The 24,508-nt window shown below is 40.4% G+C and overlaps 2 protein-coding genes across 3 annotated transcripts in view; one reads left to right on the forward strand and one right to left on the reverse strand.

Moving 5' to 3' along the window:
* LOC122779784 (actin-binding LIM protein 3-like) overlaps positions 1-24,508 on the forward strand; it is a 64,065-nt gene that overhangs the window by 4,793 nt on the left and 34,764 nt on the right. Inside the window, exons 2-3 of the mRNA XM_044042391.1 lie at positions 16,691-16,778; positions 22,791-23,284. Of these exons, the coding sequence (XP_043898326.1) occupies positions 23,266-23,284 (19 nt within the window). The 5' untranslated portion in view covers positions 16,691-16,778; positions 22,791-23,265. The remainder of the gene's footprint in view (positions 1-16,690; positions 16,779-22,790; positions 23,285-24,508) is intronic.
* LOC122779785 (beta-2 adrenergic receptor-like) lies at positions 5,725-13,549 on the reverse strand. Of its 2 annotated transcripts, XM_044042393.1 has the most exons (4): positions 13,258-13,549; positions 9,744-9,900; positions 9,380-9,671; positions 5,725-9,293 (listed from the first exon to the last, which is right to left on the reverse strand). In XM_044042393.1, the coding sequence occupies exons 2-4, from the start codon at positions 9,895-9,897 to the stop codon at positions 8,249-8,251; spliced, it is 1,491 nt and encodes a 496-aa protein (XP_043898328.1). In that variant the 5' UTR covers positions 9,898-9,900; positions 13,258-13,549; the 3' UTR covers positions 5,725-8,248. The 2 variants fall into 2 exon arrangements, with proteins under 2 accessions (XP_043898328.1, XP_043898327.1); XM_044042392.1 differs by having other exon boundaries at positions 9,380-9,900.

Raw genomic sequence — 24,508 nt, forward strand, 5'->3', positions numbered from 1 at the left:
GTGTGTGAAAATAGTATCTGACACCAAACAACCGTGACACAATCAAGGTGATTGTCTTTACTTGGGTATAAAAATACCAACTAAATCATTAGTCCTATCAGCTGCTTAGTAACCACTTCTATTACTGACATGGTCTCGTCCAAGAGTGCTTTCCAAATGGAATAAAGACTGACAGCGGGACAATCAGGAATATTTAACTTCCTGTGTTTTTTCTGGAACTGTACCATGAAAACACACACTCACACGCCTATGATCCTTGTCAAATATGCACATACACACAGCTATACATAAAAGGACAAATACACAAATGCAGTCAGATGCCAAGGTGGGCCCCATTCAGCAGGTGTGACACCATATGTCGCACTGTTGCAGTGTTGGCTGTGTCACACGTGTACAGTCAGTGAGCTATGACACACACACACACACACACACACACACACTGTATATTTTGTCTTCATAACCTTGTCTGACCCTGCAAAGTGAGCTGAAGTGGCAACTCACGTATGACTGAGCCTCCTTTGACCCACACTCTCAGACACTGACATCATGTTTCTGTTTCTCTGTAAACACAATGTTTATTTTTTTTAATACTTCCAGCACAGAGAGATCACCGACACAGTAACTGACTTTTATTTTCCTATAATCTTTATTCTGGCTCCACAGCTAGTAGCTATAGGACCTTATATGGCTTGCTCTGGACCATAACGTCTGAAACAAAAGTGGACAAATTAATTGTGAGATGAGCTTTAAATCAAAAGCCTCTGTTTAAAGTTCTTCTATGTAATCAACGGGATGAACTGCTGGCCTCTGTCATGTGAATCTATACAGAGAGGATCAACACCCTGAGCTGAGAACTGTTTGACTTGTATAATATAATCTCACCAAAGCTCTGAGATTTCCTCCACAGCTAAACTCTTCATTTGAAGGTCAGTGTGACCTTGTCACTTTTGTCATGAACATCTATAAGTGTTGTACTTAGCTGCAGGCCAGAGGTCCTGCTTGAGTTAAGTTTGAAGATGTTTCACCTCTTGTCGTCATAGCACGATAATGACCTGGACGACTGAGAACCTTTGCTGTGGTTCTGCGTTGGTGCGACAGTTTCCACTGCCTGAACAAACACCAATACTGTATATGGTTCCATTCCCCTGCATAGCTGAGGGATCTGAGGAATAACTTGACGATTTAGGAAAACACTCTTGTTTACATTCTCGTTGCCGCAAGTGACAAGTGGTCGTGACATCACCTCGAACAATCGCAGTGTCAGTGTCATGAGGTTTCGTAGAGTTGTCATATTGTTTATTTCTCACTTGATGTATAATGTATAAAGGACAAATCTGAATTGGCTTTCCTTACCGTAACAAATCCTCCTTAACACATTTTTTGCAAAACAACTTCTGGTTACGTGTTGGTCTAATTTAATACTCGCCTGTGGTTTCTGTTCATTTTCCAAAACACAACTACAGTCACAACTACAATATTCATAACTCCTTTGGTCGCTCTTCTTATTTCCAATAAAGGGGAACGTCATTTACAAAGTTGTCATTGTGTGCTTTTGAAACTATTAACTCCTCCAGGAAAATGTTTACTGACATCGATTGAGAATCAGGTTGAAAAGGTTTTATGGGATGGTCTGCATTAAAATGATTCGTAATCCCTCCATGAACGTTTTTTTTTAATCTAATTAAAAACTAGTTTGAGATTTGCATGCCCTTGTCCTGTATCGCAGTGTTTTCCAATCCTGGTCCCAATCCAGCACACCTGATTCAAATCAGCTCGTTACCAGAGCTTGATAACGAGCTGATTTGAATCAGGTGTGACGTCTAAAAACATGCAGCATGATATAATACTCTTTCCAGCTCTGCTGCTGATTTAATGGCATTTGGAGAACAGTTGTCTTAACTGGAATCACAGTCAAGGTAATTATTATTATTTTTTTTACCTTACCTCGAACAGATTTTGTTCAAAACAATGAAAATAATTGTTTAAATGCGAGACGAGTAAAAACCTCAATGCCACATCAGAAGTGATGAAAGTGTCAATCTAACCCGGGCCAACGCTGTCATTTCCAGTCACTCGCTAGGTCGGCGTGTGGAACCACAGAATGACGCGTGAGCCAGATAACGGCGACTTATTTATAGACCAAAGTTGGAGTTGTGACATGTTGTGACTGGAAGGTGTTGCACTTTTTTCTTCTGATTGTAATTGTGGTTCTTATGGACCCATGTGATTAATTATTGAAATAATAATTGCTGGATGTAAAAAAAAAATTGGTATTATTACAATGACAACACGACAAACACGACGCTGTTTTGTGTCTCGTCTGCCTCCAGTAATATTATCCACACTTCTGATAGCACTTACATTCAGGATTTTTCCTCACTTACCGTAATGAGACAGGCTGTCGCAGCCATAATGGGGGGGGGGACAGATCGTCATGTGATGGCAATTCCATGTCCTTGAATCCGTGTGTCCTTGAGTCACACGGCTCCTGTAGAAGCTTTTTAATAGACCTGATTTCATGACGGAAACATCTGTCCACGCAAACTAGTGTACGGCACATTTTTATAGCTTGCTTTCTCTTTGATGTATAATAATCTATATATTAAAGTAGTATATTATAATCTTCCAATATCACTTTCAAGAAGTTGCATTTTCGTAGCTGCTGCTGCTGGAACTGATATGACATTTTACTACACTCAAAGTCATGGTCTGGCTGCACGTGTGCAAGTTAGGACGTGTGTGTGTGTGTGTGAGAGAGTGAGTTGTAAAGTTAGATGGTGGAGTCCAATCCAGCGCTGGTCATGAATAATCAAGAGCATCACCCACCCAAACTATATTTTAAACCTTGTTTTTATCCCATTTCGGCTCCACATTGTTCGACATTAGCTTATTACGTTCTCTCGCCGTGCACTCTGGATTTGTGTTTTGGTGGAAGGTTGTTTGTGGAATGAGGAAACTGTGGAAGCTGAATTGCCCTAAGGGGATACATAAAGTGATCTCTATTAATTGTATACGTACACTCCTAGTGTTTTAGAGAACATATGGAGCCTTCCGTCAGCACCAAAACTCCTTGTGTCCATTGTGGGCTACTGTAAAAACATGGTGGTCCTCTGTAGAGCTCCATGTTGAGCAAACCTGTATCTACAGCAGCACAATGAAGAACCTCACAGTGCAGACTGTATTAGTTTTTGACTCCACTGTAATGGTAAATTCCACATTTGTTTACCCGAGTATAGATCGTAAACATGCAGCACAACTTGTGCTGGTTTGTTTTTAATCTGGTACTTTGTGTGCAGGCATGTGCGTGTGCCTCCCCGTGCATCTCTTCTTTCAGTCTTTCATTTTATTGCCGCAGCTCATGGGGAGGACACTTGCGGTGAGTGACTCTCAGATTCCACCACCCAGTCCCTCAGGGACGGGCAAACATTATGTAATGTCTCGGTGGCAAACAGCGGCACATTGTGGAAGATCAGTCACCTGGATCACACGCACTCGTACATGCACGCGCCCGAGGGAATGGATACAGTCGCCTTAAAAAAAGTCGCCTTAATTGTTAACACTTGTGTGTGAGAATAAATGACACTGAAGGGTGAGACTGCAGACTATAATTAACAGAGGACTCCCCTAATCACCCTTCCCTTTTCCCAAGAGCATCAGGGAACAACGGTGACCGAAAAAATCAACAGTCTTCATTTTAAAGCCACAATAAACAAACACACATGACGTTATATATTGTATTTCTGCCTGTAAACCCTCTGTTTATCTTCTTTGTGGAAAAACAGTAGCAAAACCAATCCACCCACTGCAAATAAAGAGTTCTGTATTAGGGCATGTGATGAATGCTGTTTATAGTTGAGAAGAGAGGTTGCTGTGTTTCAGTGTGGCAGAGCTCCACAGCGCTTTCTGTGAAATGTGCTGTTTCGTACGTGTGCGACAGCAACAGACGGGCGCTCGCGCACACACACACACACAGACAGACAGAAGATCTGTCTGTTCTCACTGTCTTTCTTGACTTTTTTTGGCAGGGTATATTGGGTCAGTGTCGGTTCAGGCAGCAACACAAGCTCGCCATCTATAAACTCGCTGTGATCATAAGATACACTTGGCACACGTCGCCCCGCTGCACACACACATTCAGGACATTGTGTAACGCTGCATGTGCTACCTACAGTACGTGTATATTATGTGTGTGAGTGTGAGTGTGTGTGACGGTGTTCATATATCTTTGCTATAAGCATGAGCTGTAATCTGAGTGCATGTAAGTAGCAGCGAGCATTTTTAAAAATACACAAGGTGCATATCTGATTTGACTGAGAATGATAGTGAGAAATGACTTTAGTAGAAGTTGACGTAATTAGTTTTTTATAATATATTTTTTTTAATAATATTTACTTAAAGTATATCAGGTTCAATTCCTGACTGCTAGTCTATATATGTCACAAGACACTCAACGCCATGTTGAAGCGTGTAACTGAAAGACTAGAAAAGCTCTATATAAATACAGGCCATTGCCAAGTAACAAAGATATAGTTTATTGTGGAGTAAAAGCAAAAGTTGCTAGAAATATAAATAACAAAGTAAAGCACAGATACACACATTTTGTACTTAAGTACAACACTGTTTGTAAGGACATTTTGGCTGGTCCTCACAACTTCAAAAGGCTTTTTAAGGGTTAAGGCTTGGTTTAAGGGTCAGGGTAAGGGGTTGGGAATGCATTATGTCTACGAGTGTCCTCACTAAGATCGCTGCTTAAGAATGTGTGTGTGGGCATGTGTGTTTTCCAGAGGGCATTCCTCCAACTCTGTCCACAAAAGCCTGAGGCGCAGCCCGGGGGGACTCTGCAGGGATTACACTGACATGCCGGCCAACACTGATGTGTGTCTGCGTGTGTGTGTCCGCGTGTGTGTTTTTTTGTGATTGAGTGATCGCACAGGACATATGCACTTGCCTTTTGTCGGCTCTGCGATGCCACTTAACACTCTCGTAACAGGATGAAGCATGGACACGTCACGGGAAAGCGAGAGCACATACTCCAACCGTAATTTGTCCATTTGGGCTGCTGTAGAAATCTGGTGGCACAAGATGGCGGTTCCATTAAGAAAAAGTAGAATTAAAGTATATTCTGTTGTTGTTCTTTCATCATATTAATCAGCAAAACCAAAACTACTTAATGTTATCAAACAACTAAGCGGAAATATTTAAGTTAAAGTCAAACCCGTGATGAGAACGGTTGGGTTTTGGATTCTGCTGTAATTTATAGCTGACATTTCAGAGTAGCTTAATACTGGTGTACTTACTTCCCAGTACTTAAGATATGCAGAGTATTAGATGTAGAAACAGGTGCAAGAAACTGAACATAAACGCTCATGCATACGTTCACTTTAACATCATCTGAACTGGAAAGATGGTCCATGGAAACAAGACACACACACACACGTACGTGTCTTCCTGAGTGTGTGTGTATAGTATGATAGTATGTGTCTGAGTGTGGGTTTTAAGTCTGTATTGCTGCTTGTATTTCCTTGGCAGCAGCAGCTGATACTGTAGCTCCTGTGACGGCCTGCACCTGCCACTGTATGTCTCTCACACACGCACACACGCTGAAGATTTAACTACTAACTGCTACTAGTCCAACAATAACCTAAATCCAACCGACCTTAAAGCTCGTCTTCACCTTAAAGGTGCATTACATTAACTATGAGTCACTACACACAGGACAACATGTACTTTATCTCCTTTCTTACCTTTTGGAGAACCACATAAATTAGGTTTATTATACAGGACAGTACAATCAGTGCCTGTGAATTCAGACAATCGCCAGAAAGCATTTTAAACTCAGCTTTTTTTTACCCCAGCTACAATATCCAACAACATGCTTCAAGTTTTAAAACAGTCAATAATAACATGTGCACAAAACATACACACAGGCAGACGTACAGTATGCAGATCATATTTAGAGTAAACAGTCACCTGTTATTGATCCTCATTTTTCTTTCTTTCTTTTTTTTAACATTTCACATAGTTATTTGTCAAGTCGATGCAGGGCTGCATGGGGAGGATATTTCCAAAATGTGTACACACTATAAATATACATACAGAGTATATAATAATGTATATCTGTTTTTCCAAAACTTATATCACACAGGGACCCTTTAAAAAAAAAACAATGACAAATATGAAGCGCATTATAAATATGTGCATTATATAGAACATTCCGGACTATTTTTACTGCCACTAATATAACTTAACTTACAGACTTTAACACCTGATGTTATCTTGGCTGAGGTAAAACATGTGTTATTCAAAACAATAAATAGTTTCTAAGTAAAAGCCTGAAAAACCTGAAGCCAAAAATGTCTCCCATGACCCATCTGTGGGGTCTGTGGGAGACATTGTTGGCTCACAGCAAGACGGTCTCTCCCCGTGTGCATGAGGGTTCTCTCTCTCGGGTAAATGGGGGATTAGATTAGTTGGACACTCTGAATTGACCGTGAGAGTGAATAGTTAATCATCTGTGATGAACTGCTGACCTGTTCCGGTTGTACCTGAGGATAAAGCGATGTTTGTACAGTGTTATGTGATGTTATGGAAACAGTACATGAAAATGATCTCCCCGCCCCTGTCTGACAGATAACATATACCTATAAAAAAAAAAACCCATCTAAAGCAGATGTAAATATAATGTTCTGGAGGGAAACATCATATCTCTCTGTTCTGTTCTGGGATGAAAGGACCAGAACAGAGGGAGAGACTGCGCAGTTATGAAAGTGACATGTCTGGGTCTTTCATGTTTATCTGACACATAAATACACAGCACTTAATGAGTTTGGACCGTCATGTGAGGTTTATCAGGAAGGAATGGCCTGTTTTGGATTGTTTGAGTTTGTTTTTTTGTGAGCCTGAAATGTGACTCTCCTTCAACTAAGACTTTTAGTCAGAGGGCAAATAAAGTGTTTTTTTTCCCGCCCGTCTCTGCTTGGTGGGCGCTTTGTTTGGATGCACGTTTGTAGCCATTAGCATTGTACACGTGGTGCTAAATTCAGGCGTGTGCATTCAGCCCTTTGGTTACACATAAGCTGCAGTTGGTTTGGACGTTGCTCAGGTGGTGTCTCAGCCCCAGTTAGTCTTCGCCGACGACTATATAAATAGATGAACATTCATATGGCACGTTAAATGTTAAATTAAAGCCATCTATAAAGGTCTTTAACCATTGACCATTGTCATTTTGCAAGACAATTCAAATTGCACGCTTCTCTTCAATCGCTGTGATTTAAATGTAATAATCATGTAATAATTATGAAAATCTGTCTCCGGTCTGAGTACAGAAGCATGACAATAATGTTCATGAGCAGCAGTACATTACTAAACATTCAGAAATGCAAAGATAAACACAGTCCATTGATGATTGGCAGTTTTTGTTACAACTTCACAGGTTTTGCTTCATACTTCATTGAATAAGCATTTTGGAATGCATCAGCATGCCAGATATTTCATTGCTGTTTTTTACTGTCTTTTTTTTTATATATATCCAGCAGTTATTGAACGCTTTCACGTACACACAGCAATGCATTTAAAAGCACATGTGTCCTTAAATCTTTTATTTGCCCTTTATGTCAGTAGAAAATCATATGCAGCCCATTATAACGTTGCCTGTCTGTTATCCGGAGATAAACATGGGATTTACAGAAACACAAATGTCTTTCAGTGATAGCCCTGGTTTAAGCACTAGTCTGCTGAAGATCCAAATGTTTGGCTTCACTCTGTGAATGCAGTTGTTTGAAGGTTTAAGTCAGACCTGTTTTAAAGCAGACACATGCTGCAGACCATAGTTTACGGTGTCGCTGCCTTTGTTGTTGTTATCAGGGTCATTACAAGAATGTCAGTGGGCCCAAAAGTAATCTTTGGGGCATCCAGCTAGTGGCCCTGGGCCTTAGATCGTGGGATTTCCAATCATCATGTCATTGCAGTCAACTATAGCTGACCCTAAAATTTAGGGGGTTTCTAAAAAAAACCATATGGACTCTCAGCTTTGGGCGCTGCTTATCCTGATGTGACACCTTTGGTTGTGATCTACAGTGTTATTAGCAGAAAAATGACACCGTAAACACAAGTAAAACCCACGGACATTGAGAGAAACACATTTAACAGACTGACAACAAAGCTACAGCCTCAAACCATACAAAACATTATGATAAGCTTCATCAAATCATTGGTAACTCCTAAGTGTGAATTCTAATATCCTATCAGGTCAAGCAATAGATGCCCGATGTTCCTTACACCTTCCATTAGCAGAAGTGTTCGCCCGCTGGTTTGTCAGAGAACCTGGAGCTACTTCTAAAACCTGCTCACATGAAGAAGAAGGGGAGGCCAGACTGAGCGGGCTGTCTCGGAGAGATCCGTCCACACTGCCCTCCCATCCTGACCTCTGGTGCGCGCCCAGTTCTTTGACACCGTTCAGGTCCCCATTTGTCCTACCGGAGTTCTTGGTGTACCAATCTCTCTTACTGCAACATCCCCATCCTCCTCTCCTCCCGCCCCAGCCTCCTCCCTTGGCCCTCAAACAGAGTATTTCCTGGAAGGCGTATCTGAAATCAGGGCTGCGGCAGTAGATGAGCGGGTTGAAGGCTGAGTTGGAGTAACCTAGCCAGTTCAGGAGTCTGAAAAGCAGCGTAATATCACCCAAGTGGAGGCAGGTCATGAGGATGTTGAGGATAAAGAAGGGCAGCCAACACAGTGTGAAGGTTCCCATGATAATCCCCAGAGTTTTTACAGCCTTGTGCTCCTTCAAACAGAACTTCAGACGTTTAGCGGCAGAGTGTCTTCCTTCCCCTTTTTCCGTCCTTGCTCTGTTCTCTCCCCCAACTTCTTCTTGAGTTGCGTCCACACCTTCTGTGTTTTGCATATTTAGCTTGTCCTCTCCTGCTTGCGTCCCCACGCCAGCTCCTGCCCTCAATTTATTCATTGCGGGACTGTCATCAGGATAAGCCAGATGTGCCGTATAATGTAAATTATAGAAATGCTTCTTCCTCCCCCTTATCTTCTCCAACTGTTTCTGGGCCTCCTGGAAGACCCGGGTGTACAAGAAAATCATCACCACCAGCGGCAGGTAGAACGACACGATAGAGGAGGACACAGCATATGCCGCGTTGGTGTTGAAGTCACAGCAGTACATGTCGGCCAAGCACCGTTGAGCCGGCTCCTCCTGTGACACCCACAACTTCAGGTGAATGGGCAGGAAGGAGATGAGAGAGGCCACTACCCACACACCAAGGATCACCGCCAAAGCCCGACCCCTGTGGGAAAGAAAACAAGAGCCTTCAGAACTAATCTGCTAATCGTTTTACACACCTGGACAATAATGTAAATTTCTTCTTCATACCTGGTGAGAAGCATTGGATAGCGGAGCGGCATGGTGATGGCAAGGTAGCGATCCAGTGCGATCACGCACAGTGTTTCGATACTGGCTGTCACACACAGCACATCAGCCGCTGTCCAGAACTCACACATGAAGTTTCCAAACTGCCAGCGCTCCAGGAGAATGTAGCTGGACCCAAAGGGCACGACTACCAAGCCCATGATGAGGTCAGCGACAGCCAGAGAGGCAATGAAGAGGTTGGTGACAGTCTGAAGCCGCTGGAACCGCAGGATGGCCGTAATTACGAGGACGTTTCCTTGACACAAGACAAAAGAGTAAATTTGATTCCTCAACCAACCAATCAATTGAAGAAATGTGTCAAACTTACCAAAAACTATGGCCAGAACGAGAATGGCCATCGCAACACCGAGCAGAACCAGATCTGTGTACTCCAAAGAGCTTGCTGACAGATCCGAGTCTCTTGAGAAGTTGCCATCCTGTGACACGTTATCCAGTGATGACAAAGTGTGTGGGGATGCCATGATCTACGGTAAGAACACAGAGAACACATTTGCTTCATGCATGATGGATTCAACGGGAAAATAATGGAAAACAAAAAGGTTTTGAAGATACTGAAATTCGAAAGCATTTGACTTTCTCTGAAAGTAGCATGTTTCAGGATGTAATGTGGGAAAGGAAAAACCAATACTGAGTTGGCATTCAGCTGAGAGTCTGTGTAGGACAGCCACATCCACAAAGACCAGAGAGGCAGCAGGGTTTTTTTTAACCTAGGCGCTCGTAACTAATATCTAATTCACGTGTATAACTGTTTCTATTAACTGCCTAGAGGAAAATAGAGGGTGGAAACCAGTTATTATTCCTTGAATGGATGAGTCGATCTTTCAAAAAGGGGAATCTGCACATGACAAGACAATCACGACAATGGTAGTAGTAGTTTGGCATAAACATGGTTTGAAAATATTTGCACAATTTCGCTTTTAAAACATTTACATTTTCTCAACACGCCACGAGCAAAGGACCCATGATGCACTTGAGCTACGCTAGAGTGCATCATGCTTGTGTTTGTGAGGCATTTAGCAGTTTGTACTGTTTATGAGATTTGCATTGGTGATTATGAGCTGAGGAAAGTTTGTACACACTTTATTTGGACAAGCCCAAGGGTTGGGTCCAGTTGAGACTTTAAGTCTTTTTGACACTTGTGCTGTTGATCATTCTGGTGTTATTTGGACAGGACATGTTTCTTGGAGGACAGTGTCATACTTGTTGAAGCTGTTGCACTTGCAATACAAGCTTTAAATAACATCTAGGTTCAAGTTGCATGATATAAAGGTGGAAGGTCAATTTAGAGTGTCCAATTAAACCAATCTGCATGTTTTTGGACTGATGGAGGAACCCGGATTACCCGTGGATCAGCCAAATCCGTCACATAGCCACTTCAACATCGTGTGGCCCCATAAATTAAGTATTTTATAGATAAATATCATGTCACTTAGGTGCTTTGTCTTATGCAGGAGGGGGAAAAAAGACACAAGCTCTCATTCATACAGATCAGAATAAGCTTCTACAGCAGTGGTCTAATTGACAGCAGACACCTGGTGATCCCTGTTTACTATTCTGATTGTCTGTCTTGTGACAGTCGGGGGATGGTGATGTAAAGACGCTGTACTGTTTGAGCTGTATTTATACATGTGATGTTCATACAGACGTAGTTGAAGTGGGACTGCTTGTTCACGTTGTTTTTAATGCACCTCCGCGGGTTGTTTGTTTAATTTTGGTTTAATTGGCTCTTCAGTATGCGTGCACACCTGGCGTCATACGTATGCTGACTTTATTCCAACTCAATCCCAGCTCTCACACCACATTAATGCGGGCCGTAAATAGGCCCATTGATTCTCCAGTGTTTACTCAGTTCGTCTGTGGTGAATGAGTGAAGTGTTGGATTTTGGGATGCATTTCAAATACGGACGCCGATTATGACAATCATGTTTGTCATTACTACTATTACACTACTGTTGGAAGGCAACACCTTTTCAATCATTCTGTCTACAGTCCACAGCAGCACATTGTGTACCAATATTTTGTCATCATTCCTAAAGTGTCCAGACTTCAACTCATTTTTGAGAGCAAGAGAGAGGGGCAAGTTTGGATTTTCATTATCCTAATATGCTTCGAGTTTTGTTTTTGTCTTGCATTCATCCGCGTCGCCTTTATCCAAAAGTGTTTATCCGCAGTCCGTGGCCTGACGTCAAGACGGCCTTCATGAATAGCAAAGTAAGAATAAACTGCAAAGAAAATAAAGGGCGATGACGAGCAGCAAAATATTTCAAAATCAAAGGACACGTTGGCATAGAAAATAAATGACAAAACAATGACAGGAAAAATACTGGGAGAACACAAAGAACAGACTCGATCGTCAAGCGGCGAGTGACAGTGGAGGAAAGTGGAAAATAAAAACTGAGAATACGAGAACCAGGCGTAACTGATGCAACACAGGCGACTGTGATCCGCATGTAAAGCAGACAGGAACAAGAACAAAAATCTAAATAAAGAAAAACTGGTCCACCAAGTAACAAAACTCTAACCAAATTAGGCCAATAAAAGTCCAAACAATATCCAGTCACTAGAAATAAATCAACATCAAGGTTCATTCTCTCAACACAAATTTACGCTTTGTAAGCTTAAAGCCTCCTTTGATCAGATCAATAAAACACATAAATACACACGTATTTGTACTGGGAGGGAGGAGAGACGACTTTGTAAACTTTGTTAAATCGTGGAGACGTGTGCTTGTCTGGTTTTGTAGACAGATAGATCCTCCAGTCCCCACCCTGTTCCTTTTCACAATGATTCCAATTTTGCCCTGAAACCAACAGGTCGATCACAAACCATTTATCTGAATAGGGACTATGAGTGACAGGGGATCTCCCAGTGGGACTGTTGAAGCATTTTCATTAACAACAAAGATGGCTGACCCTGGTGTTTAAAAGGTCTGTTAATTCATTAGTGAGGCCGCTTTAAAAGACGAGACAAAACAGCTGATAAATGTGACATTGCAAGTCTTACTGTAAATCACAGAGATTAGCAGTGGGTGGCACAAAGCAGGTCACCAAAGAGGAAGTGGGAGGGAACAACGAGATGTCAATAAAGATGTCAAAGAAGTGTGTGATCAGAACGTGTTTTTGTTCCTGCTTCCCATCAATTAATGCCATAATATTTGGCTTTTTTTTAACAGTGTGGGAGAATGTTGTGGTTTCCTCATCAGTGCACACAAACCCTCCTTTCGTCTATTGTTTCCACTATTTTTCCCGTGCAGTGAAATGTGGAAGCTGGGTGATGTTTCAGTCACATCCTTTGATCGCACTAATTGTCTCGTTACTGATTTGTCAAACTATTCCAAACATAGAAAAGTGATATTTCAAGTTGTGTCAATTTTCTGTGTTTACATTCAGCGGTTTTATAAATACACAGCCCTCTCGTCTGTGTTTACAACAGCTACAGCATTCATGTTTATTATCACTTGTGTTGTAATTGGCAGTTTTAGCGCAGCATAAATAACATTCTCTCTCTCCTCTGTCCTGATGTTGGGGGTTGGAATGTTCACGGTGCTTTAAAATAATTGTATTTACCTGCTGACACCCAAAGCTAACAAGAGTTAGCCTGAGCAAATGCAAACGCATACTATGTTTGACATGTTGAATTTATTAGTGGCACATAATCACACATTGCATATAAATCTCCACTAAGTTTACGATATGCATTTTACTATTCACCCATCAGTAAATGTGAACAATGCTGTACTGAAAGAAAAGAAATTAATTGTGCTGTCGTTGCTTTCATATACATATATACTGTATATGTATATGTATATAAGGTAGACTTACTGTCAGTTTTCTTATTTCCAGGCTCTGTCCTGTTGTTTATGATCAAGTGATTTCTTAATCCAGACGCCTTTAAATCCGCGCACAGTTTCATCATAATGTGTTTGTCGGCAGCTTCTAGCTCCTTCCCTCTATTGCAGAGTTATGACCGTCTACTTTTGCGTGTGTGAGTGACACACACACACACACACACACACGCAGCCACATACTGATACACACACACACCACCCGTCGCCCTGTCTTTCCTGTGCACTCTCTCATGTTATCAACACAGTCATTCTGCTCTCAGCCACACTTGCCCTTTGGAAGCAGCTGAGCCTCACACCCTTCTTTATAAGCACTCCCCGTGACATCACAGGGGAACAGCAGCCTATCAAAAGACAAGGAATGGATTTTGGCATATGTTGCATGTCTGTAGGTGCACTTGTAGCTGACAAACCTTCATTATTATTATTTTTTTATACACTTTTTTATTCAGGGAATATACATTTATAGCTCCCTTTTTAACAGCACTACACTGTCTCCTTTTGACTTGAGTTAAACTTACTTTACTGAACATTGTTCAATAGTTAAAACTGTAGAAATTACATTCAAACATTTGTCAAATTTTTTTATTTTATTTTATTTTTATTTTTATTCTCATTTTTCTTAACTGAGCTGTTGTGAATGTGTGTTTCCCCCCTGGGGGAGGAATAAAGTCATTCAATTCAAATAACTTCACACTTATCAGCTCCACATGACTCTTTCTGTGTTTCTTAGTTCATGTTGTCATGTCGCCTGGTGACATTCCCACACTGCACACAGGAAGTGATTAGTTTTATATTGGGACAGGATTATTGCTTCCTGTCACCGCCCACCCCTGCACTGCTGCTGTATACACACAAACGAATAATTTTACTTTTTTTTTGCTCACAGAGACCATTAAAAAAAATCAACAAAAGTTAAGCACTGCAGCTTTAAATAAAAGCTGCTATTATTTAATACATTTGACCATCCCGGTATACATTCAAGTCTTTAACCAAATGATGATTACATGACACTTTGTTGTCATGTATTGGGCCGTGCACGGACACACGTGCATGTGATTGACAAAAATATGGCGCCGGTGAAAATTATACACTCAAAACTTCAAAGGGACAGCTCAAAAATCAGCAGTTGACGTCAGGCCACATCCCCTGTGGTCTCGTCAATACAAAAGCGACGTTGTTGTTGACTCCTGCTTGAAGAAGGTTAAAACACCGGGATGAACGCAGCATTCTGTCCCCGTGTTCCTGGAGCTGTCTGTGTCTGTGACACTCAACATGGTGGAAGACCAGACCAGTGGGAGCTCCACAGGGATCAGTTCTTGGCCTCCTGCTGACACCCATCTATTCTGGCCTCTGGTGTTTTTTCCAACCTCATTAAATCCTAAACTCTAGCCTTACCGTTGTACTGCACTGACTCTGGACTGTTGCTAGTGTGTGTGTGTGTGTGTGTGTGTGTTCAAGGGAACCTGTGGGTGTTTATCTTGGCCAAGGTTCAGTCCTGGCCCCAAAGTGGAGAATCAGCTTGAAGTTAAATTCATGGGGGAGATCATTACACTTAATATGCACCATTTTGCAAAGAGTGGTATAGCAAATGAATGCAATTAATACAGGGACAGTGGACAATGAGAAACACACAAATCCAGAGGGCAACAACAACCAAACCAGCAATTGATCGGCTTGGTTTTACAGTACAAATTTATTTTATAACTTAATAACTAACTGCTAATTGCACAGAATATAATTTGTGCTTCTAGGAGTCTCTAAATCAAAACACTAACAAGCTTCATGATGTCAGGAAACAGAGCGGGATTCGAGGAACTGTTGCCTTCCTGTCTCATTTGTGCATTTGCAATTTAGAAGGCAGCACTGACGGCAGAATGTGGCAGCAGGATTAAGTTTCTGTATTTCTTTTGACGGATTAAATAACTTCTCACGGTCGACAGAAATGTATTCTCACGCTGCAGCGACTTCTGTACAGGAGACCTCAATCAAAAAAACCACAGAATGTACGCGGCCAAAATTGTCATGTTAACGCCTGTGAGTGTTTTTCCCGCCCACGCGTCAGCGATCGCAGTGTTCTGCATCTTTTATTTCGACCTGAACGTAAACAACAACAGCGTCCCATGCAGCGCGTTGCACATGTTGTGCAGTCACAACCACAAACGCCTTGTAGAAAGAAGTGCTGTATTCATTTTCTTCTCTTTTTTTTGCCACAGAAACAGGAAACACGCAAACTGCAGCGACATGCCACATTTTTCTCTCCACTTACGGTCATTCATCATGGCCATTATGTCCTTCTGTCTGTTCAAGTCCACCACTTTCCTCTCCACACCTCTTCCTATCTACGTCCTTTGGCTTCCTCTTCCTCTCTCTCCACTTCCACATCTTACATTGTACATACAAAATACACTCATTACATACCCACTCAGCTGCGTGTTTACGCAAATATCTACTAGGCAGCACCTCACTGCATTTCAGGATGTAGACGTGGTCAAGACGACATGCTCAAGTGCAATTAGAAAAGAGAAGACAGGTGATTTAACCCTTAGAACACAGAGCACTTTGGCTGCTTTTGTAACATTACTATGTTTAAACAAACAGTATATACAGAGGCTATAAGAATGTCTTTTATCCTTTTCAGCACACTGTATAAACACTCAAAATGTTTAAAATTGGATTGAATTGTGAAATTTGGAAATACGTCACAGTTCAAAGTTCACTTCACTTGTTTCTATGAACAAAAAAAACAAAAAACGGTGTGTTTTGTGACTTCTGTACAGTAATTGCTACTTTATATCACTACTAAAAATGCAATATAAAATTAATCATAACTTTGACTCAACAACACATAAGAAAATGCATTTTGTAGAGCCTGAATATGTGACCTATAAACAGGGGACGTCCATATAAGGAGTTACCATGGATGCACCTGCGGCACAGATCTGAACATGAGAAGGTGATTGGTGTCTGACGAGTATTTCAGAAACTGCTGATTTACCCAAGAGACTCAGACAAATCATCAGGGTCAAACAGCCCCGTCACTAGTGTAGGAGCCAAAATAATGTTATTACTCTGAATGAATAAGGTTTATTATCATTTCTTTAGTGGCTTTTAGTGGAACAACGAAGAAGGTAACACGGCTACAAGAATGCAGCTGTTGGTAAAAAATGTAAAAATGGCAATGCATAAAGTGCCAAATTACACACAGGTGCAAACAATAAGGGGCGGGGACATGCAATCAGCAGCACAGGACACCAAATCAGGAACAGGTGGTAAAAAACAACCCAAAACGGAGCATGACAGATTGATTGAGCAGATTACTGATGTAACGACAACTTTATCTAAGGTTTATGGAGAATGTGAGAAAAAGAGAATGTATCCCGTTCTTTTCTTTTGTTCCCAAATGACAGCACAATCCACAGACCATATGTCAACGTACAACATGGACTACAACAGCAGAAAGCCACGCCCCTACCTGGGTACCTAATAAAGTGACCGGTGAGTGTATTTTTACCTCTCTTGTGTTCTAGTTATTTCTTCTTCTTCATATTTTGTCAGTCAACATAGTCATTTTTGAGTGTCTTCATATTCCAATAGCTTTTTATAAACATTTTCTACAATTGATTGTTATTTTCCCTCATATTTATGTGTGTAAAATAAAAAAAAAAACAGTACTAATGCCTTCAAGAATGAATTTAAACACAAAATACAACTATAAAATGTTGTAATTACACAGATACAGACGTATTTGTGCACCGCAGACCTGTTGGCTGCAGAGCGGTGGTCGAGGTTAAACCAAGTGCTGCACTTTGACTCAAGGTTGCATATAGACCTAGTTTGTGGTTAGGGTTAGATAACAAAAGCACTTTGTAGCCGTAACACAAAAGGATAATAATACAGCCGTAAAAGTGGATTTCCTTGTATTATCTGTTATTTCTGATTGAAACAAAACGTGCTGTTCCAAATTTACTGCACGAGTACAAAGTCCTTTGCTTCTGCCAAGTTTCAAAAGGATCATACAGCGAATGTATTTGAGTATTTAAAGTTAAGTCCAAGTATATTCTGTATGACAGGAGCAAAAAGAATGTTCTTTTTGTCTCGTTATTTAGGTGAAAGTGAGCTCATCCCTATTAGCTTTAGCTGTCATTCATGTATAACGGTTACGTTGGTTCAGAGGACTGATGTGAATAATATGCACAGTCCCCCGTTTGAGTCAGTCTCTGTGGTGTTTTTGTTTTTTTCCCCTTAAAGAGATCATTCATTTAGTTTTTTTTAATGAGGATATAGAAGGCATTACACTGCAGAGTGTGCTGTGTCCTCTGGGAAATGAGCTCATGATTGTCAGCAGGGACAGAAGGAAAACGAAGGTTCAGCCACAAAACAAAAGGCTCATCTCATAAAATCTTAAGAGTATGTTTTTTGTTTAGTTTTTTACTTTTTCTTCGACATTAACCCTATCACACCTAACCCTCAGAATGTCTGTCTGGACTTTATTTTAATTTTTTTGCTTATTTTAATCATAAAAGGGCCAGACCATGTCCTGTGAGTACGTGTTTTTGTACATTTTTCCAGAATAACCTCCAATATCTGCATTTAAACTAGTGTATTAACAATATAAAATAAAGTAAAACAAAACAATAGATTTTCATGTGAAATTAAAATTTTTGAACGGTATAAAACATATATACAATAACATTTTCTTGATGTCATTTCTCTGAATCACACATGAGATTATTTATTATTATTTTCATGTGACCTTTGACATTCGAACACATCTGTCTACATCTGTTGCAGAATGATCATTAATCTTATTTGTTCAATTTCCATGAGGGAAATAACACATTTCTAGGCTCACATTTGTTCGTGTAAGTGAGGTCCACTGTGTTCAGCGTATCCTGTACATAACGTGCATCGGGACCTCAGAGACTCTTTAATGTTTCCTGCTGCTGCTTTGGCCTTTTTACACCCCATCCTTCCTGTACAGAGATGTTGACCATGGCTATAGACTGCACCGAAGAAAATAATTAACAACGTCATAGTATAATGCAGTATAACAGTGATTTGATCCATTTCCCTCCATGATATGTTTTCTTTTAATCATTTAAAGGTGCAGTGTGTAGGATTTAGCAGCATCTACTGGTGTAGTTGCATATTGCAGCTGAATATCTCTATAAATATTTCTTTTTTTTTTAACCCCATGTCATGTTGGGGGTAATAATCTATTTTTGTTGAACCTTTATTTAACAGTGTAATTTTCGGTTTCTATGAAAATTGAGTATAAAAGGCATTTTATTTGTGATGGTTAGGGTGAGGGTGAGGCTCGGGAGTGCATTATGTCTGTGAGTGTTCTCACTATACGAATGCTGTGCGTGTGTGTGTGTGTGTGTGCGTGTGTGTGTGCATGTGTGTGTGTGTGTGTGTGTGTGCGTGCGCGCTGACAGGTGAGGAGAGCGGAAAATGAAATACCTCTCTCACGGATCACGACCGAGGCATCGGAGCAGAAAGATAAACACATTGTGCCAGTCAGCACCTACTCTCTCCCAGTTCCCATCTCGCTGTATCTGTCTCTCATCATCACTGCTGTCACTCTTCCCGTCTTCTCCCCTGTTTTTGACACCCTCTGTGCTTTATCACCTTCTCTCTTTCCCATTCAAACTGCCTCATTTCTCACCACTAAGTTTTTTTCTTTCCTCTGTCTGTCATTTTCCCACCCCGGTGGAACTCATGTACTCTGTTGCTTATCTTTCATCTGTCCTCATTTTCCTCCTCCTCCTCCCTGCAATTTTTCTCCACCTCTGTCACTTTCTCCCTCTTTTGAAATACACCTCTTGCACATAACCTTTTATTTTAACTGAATGGATGAGTGAGTGCATTGCGTTTTCTGCACCATTCAGCATTTCAACAGCTTTTAGAAGTCACTCGAGCTTGGGATGAATCCGCGTGAATATGCTCTTCATAGTTTCCTGATGTAGTTCAGGATGAAGCTCATACATTCCTTTATTGTACATCATACGTGTTTGTGAGTATATTAACAAAAAGCCAGCAGCATCTTCTTTTAATATTTTAATCCCTTTACCGATTAAGGACATGCACAGAGAATCAGCAAACGTGCAGACAATGCTTCGTTATAAATAAAACGTTGAGTGACAGATGGACGCAGGGAATTATCCGGTGTGTCACCGTGAGCTTTGTTATTCTATCAAGCCATTAACCGACATTGTTCGCAGCATAAATACAACAACCACTAAATGGAAATGCAGTCAATTGCATTTTAATGGATTTTTTAAATTCTTTTGAAAAGACTCTTTATTTTCCAACCACAGAATAGTACAAAATAATTAGCATAAAGTCATTTTTTATATAATTATATTTTACAATAGCTTTGTTGGCATATGTTCATTCACACATCTTGAAATATCTCATTTTGATGACTGCTGTTTATCAATTTTTTTATGGATTGCTTTTAATTAACTTTAATTTGCACTATTTTGTCATGTATTTTAGTTGAAATTTCATCTTGTAATATAAGGAAGTATATAGTTCATGATTCTTGTCGGACCAAAAGTCTAATATTAAATTAGAACAATGCAGTTTTTTATTGAGAGTATGATATAAAGTATTCTAAAAATACTTTGTGATCAGTTGAGCTGATTTAAGTGTGGTGTACAGTAGTACAGTGTGTTATAGTGGGAGAGAGATAGAGAGAGAGAACTGACTGCACTGTTCTGCTATTTTACTGCACTCGAAAAGCTCAGAGAATTCCTTGTCCAAACACAGCTGCCCCATCGACTTTGGATAAGGACCAAAGCTGTGAAACGCTGGCTCCACACAAGGGCCGGAGTGATGTGAGTGAGGGAAATGGCCCGTCTCCAAAGGGGAGGTTGAGGTTTATGTGTCTCATCTACGACTATACAGCTATGACGTATATGCTTCAACAAGGCGTTTAGACTTTTTCAAATTCCGTTCCCGTGCCTCGAAGGCTCTTCACGTTGTCATCGCAGAAGAAAATGAGAAAATTACACAGGAGAGTGTGTCTTGGCTGAAAGACGAGTGTGTCGGATTCACGCGCTAAGGAAAAGCCCCGAGTTGACAGTACCATGATGCATTGTTGGGGATCTTAAAATAAAACACTTCTATAAAAGTCCTGTCATTGTCTATCTGAAGATCAGTGTAGACACAGGGTGGAGTTTATCATTTGTTTTTAAGAAAGAATGTGAATATGTTTTGATTTATCTCGATCACTATGATCTCTCGCCGCGATAAATCTAAAGGCGTTGGGCTGTGCAATGTGACTGTTGACCTCAAAATTTCGGAATAATCAACAATACATCTGATATCAGGTCAGGAGACCCTGACATAAAGTACCTTCAGTCACTGTGGGAGTCTTACTCTAATGACCTCCCCTTCACCTTCTTCATTTCCTGATGGACACACCTACAAACACACACACACAACGTGTCCCTGGACGTCTGATTGTTTTGATTAAGTTACTCATTTACACGTCTATTACAGTCGTGCAGGCTAATGTAATGTGTGCTATTGACTTGAAGTAGTTTCTTTTTAGTTTGAAGAAGTTTCTTTTTAAAACACCTTAAATCGTTTTCCCCTCGGCATGTTTCTTACGAATACTATCTTTAGTCATTGTCATCTTCCTAATTTGCTGTTTTTGAAGTGAGCAACACAAGAATCGCGTCATCTTTCACACACAACACGTGTCCTCTCTATTCTCCTTCTTTTTCTTGAAGCCAGTCATTCTAAATGACACAAATCAATGATCTCACCGTCAGTTTGTGATGATTCAAAACCTCCTAAACGCTCAGAAAAAAAGAAAAGCATTAAAACACATTGTATTTGCCAGTTAATGCTTTGTTTAAGGAACTCTCCATTGTGTCCACCAGTGCTTTCAAATATAGCCAGGCTTGACACAGGGCCAATAATTACACCTTAATGTCCCAGAAGACAAAAACTGAGCAGGATACTCCACGTGATTCTCTCACGTGTTGTTTTTCTGTCCGCAGTCGCCTTCTGACTGAAGGCTTTGCATTCTGAAGAGACTGAGATCAAGACTTGGAGTGCAATTCACAGGAAATGATTCTAAATCTGTTTATTCTCCCTGTCCTCCAGTGAAGCGTTTATTTAATTTCGGAGTCAACTCAAACGTTACGAGTTTCCTTTGTGGTGCAGAAACATCGGCAGTATAGGCAGCAGGAAATGTCAGTCAGGAAATGTCCTGCATATTGTTTTCCATGACAGGGAAATGAGTTGGGGCAAACTGAAAGTAACTGTATAAACATGTGGCAGCGCTGTAAACAAAAAGGGCCGCGTCCTCCTTCACACGACAAAGCAAACATACAGTATTAGTTAAGTGGAAACTGCAACGTCAAACAAACTACTGACATCATGACATTACACCTCAACACAATCTAAGGATTTATAACTTTGTATATTCTGGGCAAGTGCTGCCCCCTTTTGGAATTGTGTTGTACATGCAGCTGATACAGCCACTAAGGCAGAACGTGCTCAACCTTAAATTTAAATTTTAATTACTGATTGTTCAAGGAATCTGCATTGTCACAGTATAATAATATCAAAATCACAGACTTAGTATTGATGCCTCCAGGGGTCTGTTGAAAGTATTATAATTATTATAACTTTGAAATAGCTCCATATACAGTATTATCCACATTTCATTTTTGGATGGATATTGCCTCTGTGAATTGTGCAAATACTCCAAATGCAGTGTCCAAATAATATTCATCATTAGAGAGATTACATTTTAAAAACAGCAGATAAAAAAATTAGACCAATTAGGTCATAAATCACAAATGAGCTTTGATGATGTTGCAACAATTAGAATACTGACATTAAAAGAACTAAGATAACATGACTCTTTTTTATAGGTTTACTTGTCTCATCCCATCAGGGGAAGATTCCCTTGTTTAAACAACAACAAGATAGATATAGATATAAATAGATAAGCATGTACCGATATACCGATATCTGATGTTTATTTACATTTGTGTGCATAGTGAAAAATGTGATATATAGGATTGTTGTCGCACCATCAACACTATTTGGCCATTATCATTTTATGGGTAAAATTTGTGATGAATCTCCTTTGTAGTGTTACAGCAGCAGACTGAAGATTAAACATTAAATATAGAAAATTGGCCTATTAGAAATATGTGTCAAACTCTAATGACCTGGGGGCCAATGAGATTCTAGTCTGGTCAAGAGGGGGCCGATTTAGAAAAAAAGCAATTGGGCAACATGACCTTAAAAGTGCAACACAATATTTCATTATGATATTGCAGTTAAGATATTCATGATATTATTTCACAGACTTTCAAAGTAAAAGTGCTTGTTTTCATAAGGAATGATAGAATATTTAGAGCATGGACATATTGGGAACAATGTGAGTGATTGAACATGTAAAATACTTTTATTATACGGATACAAACGTCTTCTTCTTCTTCTTCTTCTTCTTCTTCTTCTCTCTCTCTGATTTAGGCACTCTGGAGTCCCGACGCTAATCGGCGCTCTCGTGCCGCGGTCGATGCGCGTCCTGCAGCCGCTCAAACGCGCTCCTGACAGCTTCCACTCCGAAAGTCACCGTCCACCGCCTTTCAGTGCTCACCCAGGAGCGCGCAGGCATGCGGGCTTCCACAGGAGCGCACTGAGTGCTCGTGCAGGAATGGACTCCTCTGCACCGACACAGAGGATCGGGGAGGGTTGGTGGTGGTGGGAGCGGAGGATGAGGAGGATGAGGAGGATGCTGTAGCGACAGTTTCGATTCTAATTCCCTTCAAGCGGCCGCTTTTACGCAGGGTGGAGAGAGGTACAGCAGTCTGCCGCCCCGTTCTGCAGTGTGTAATCCGCTTGTCGGCAGGACCAAGGAGAGGAAACCCGACTGACACAGAGACACAGGGAGAGTTTGAGTCCAGAGACTGGAACCAGAAAGAAAGTGACCAAGAGTCTTCACATCATGAGTGGACAGACAAATGGTGAGTGTGTAATGTGAACTCCATGTGTGTGTTTATGTGTCTTTGTGAGGACATTTTGGCTGCTCCTCACAACTTTAATGGGCCTTTTTAAGGTGTTATTAGGTATAGGCTTAGGTTAAGGGTCAGGGGCTGTATAAGAATGTGTATGTGCGGGTCATAAGGATGGAACAATGCACCATATGATTATTATTATTTTACAAAGTAAATTGATCATAGTAGATCATAATATTTCACGTGATAACCATTAGCATACAGTCCTAGTGATTCATTTTAGCCTCCATATTTCCCCTCATTCCAATACTTCATGATTTATAATTGTCCTTTTAAAGGTCCAGTGTGTTTGAAATAGTGACATCTAATGGTAAGACTACATGATTACTCCTCCAGTCTCGTTCTCACGCACATCAGGGACCAGACAGGATGTTCTTCATTGTAAAAAAAACTATTCTACGGCTACAAAAAACAAAAACATATCTATTTTAAAGCGACACATTTACACAATGTTGTATTATATTGTATTTCTGATAATAAACCCCCCTAAATGTTTCACACTGGACTGGAATGTATTCTAAAAATATCCTTAGTAACATGTTTTTGTAGCATTACATTATGTAACTAATGCAACTAATGATTACTTTCATAATTGATTAATCTGTCGATTATTTCCTCAATTAATCGAGTACTTGTCTGGACCGGAAAATTTATGGAAATTATGATCTGAAATGTTTTGTTTTGTTCACAAACCAAAATGATTCAGTTTTAATGATTTCTTTGTTATATGAGGCAAAGAAACCACAAAATATTCACATTTCAAAAGCTGAAAAATCAGAAAACCTTTTAAATTATGGAAAAAAACACACACTCAATCTAATCAATCGATTATCGCAATAGCTGACGATTTATGTAATAATTGGTTGATAATTGTCGCAGCCCTACTGGTTTACGTTAAGAAAACTACATAATCAAATTATAGCATTTTATTTTGTTTCAGTTTGTGACAGGAAATGTTCACATCTTGTGTTGTTGTGGTGTGTACACATGTGCGAACTGTGTGTGTATGAGTGTGTACGTCTGCGTAATCAATAACGCAGTGTCCTGGGAGAGTTTAACCTGCAGCAGACATAAACAGAAGTTATTGATCTCTTACTCATTTATTGACACTGTATTTCTTCATGTCATTAGTCGACTCGCTGTCAGTGAAGGTTAGAAACAAAGCTCAGTGTT

The sequence above is a fragment of the Solea senegalensis genome, linkage group LG13, assembly GCF_019176455.1.
Source record: "Solea senegalensis isolate Sse05_10M linkage group LG13, IFAPA_SoseM_1, whole genome shotgun sequence".
NCBI classification, from domain to species: Eukaryota; Metazoa; Chordata; class Actinopteri; order Pleuronectiformes; family Soleidae; genus Solea; species Solea senegalensis.

Excerpts from the sequence above, each read along its gene's own strand:
- LOC122779785 (XM_044042392.1), bottom strand. The coding sequence starts at position 9,897 with ATGGCATCCCCACACACTTTGTCATCACTGGATAACGTGTCACAGGAT. Across the intron at positions 9,294-9,379 it reads TATCCAATGCTTCTCACCAG|GGGTCGGGCTTTGGCGGTGA; the intron begins GTATGAAGAAGA and ends TCTTTCCCACAG.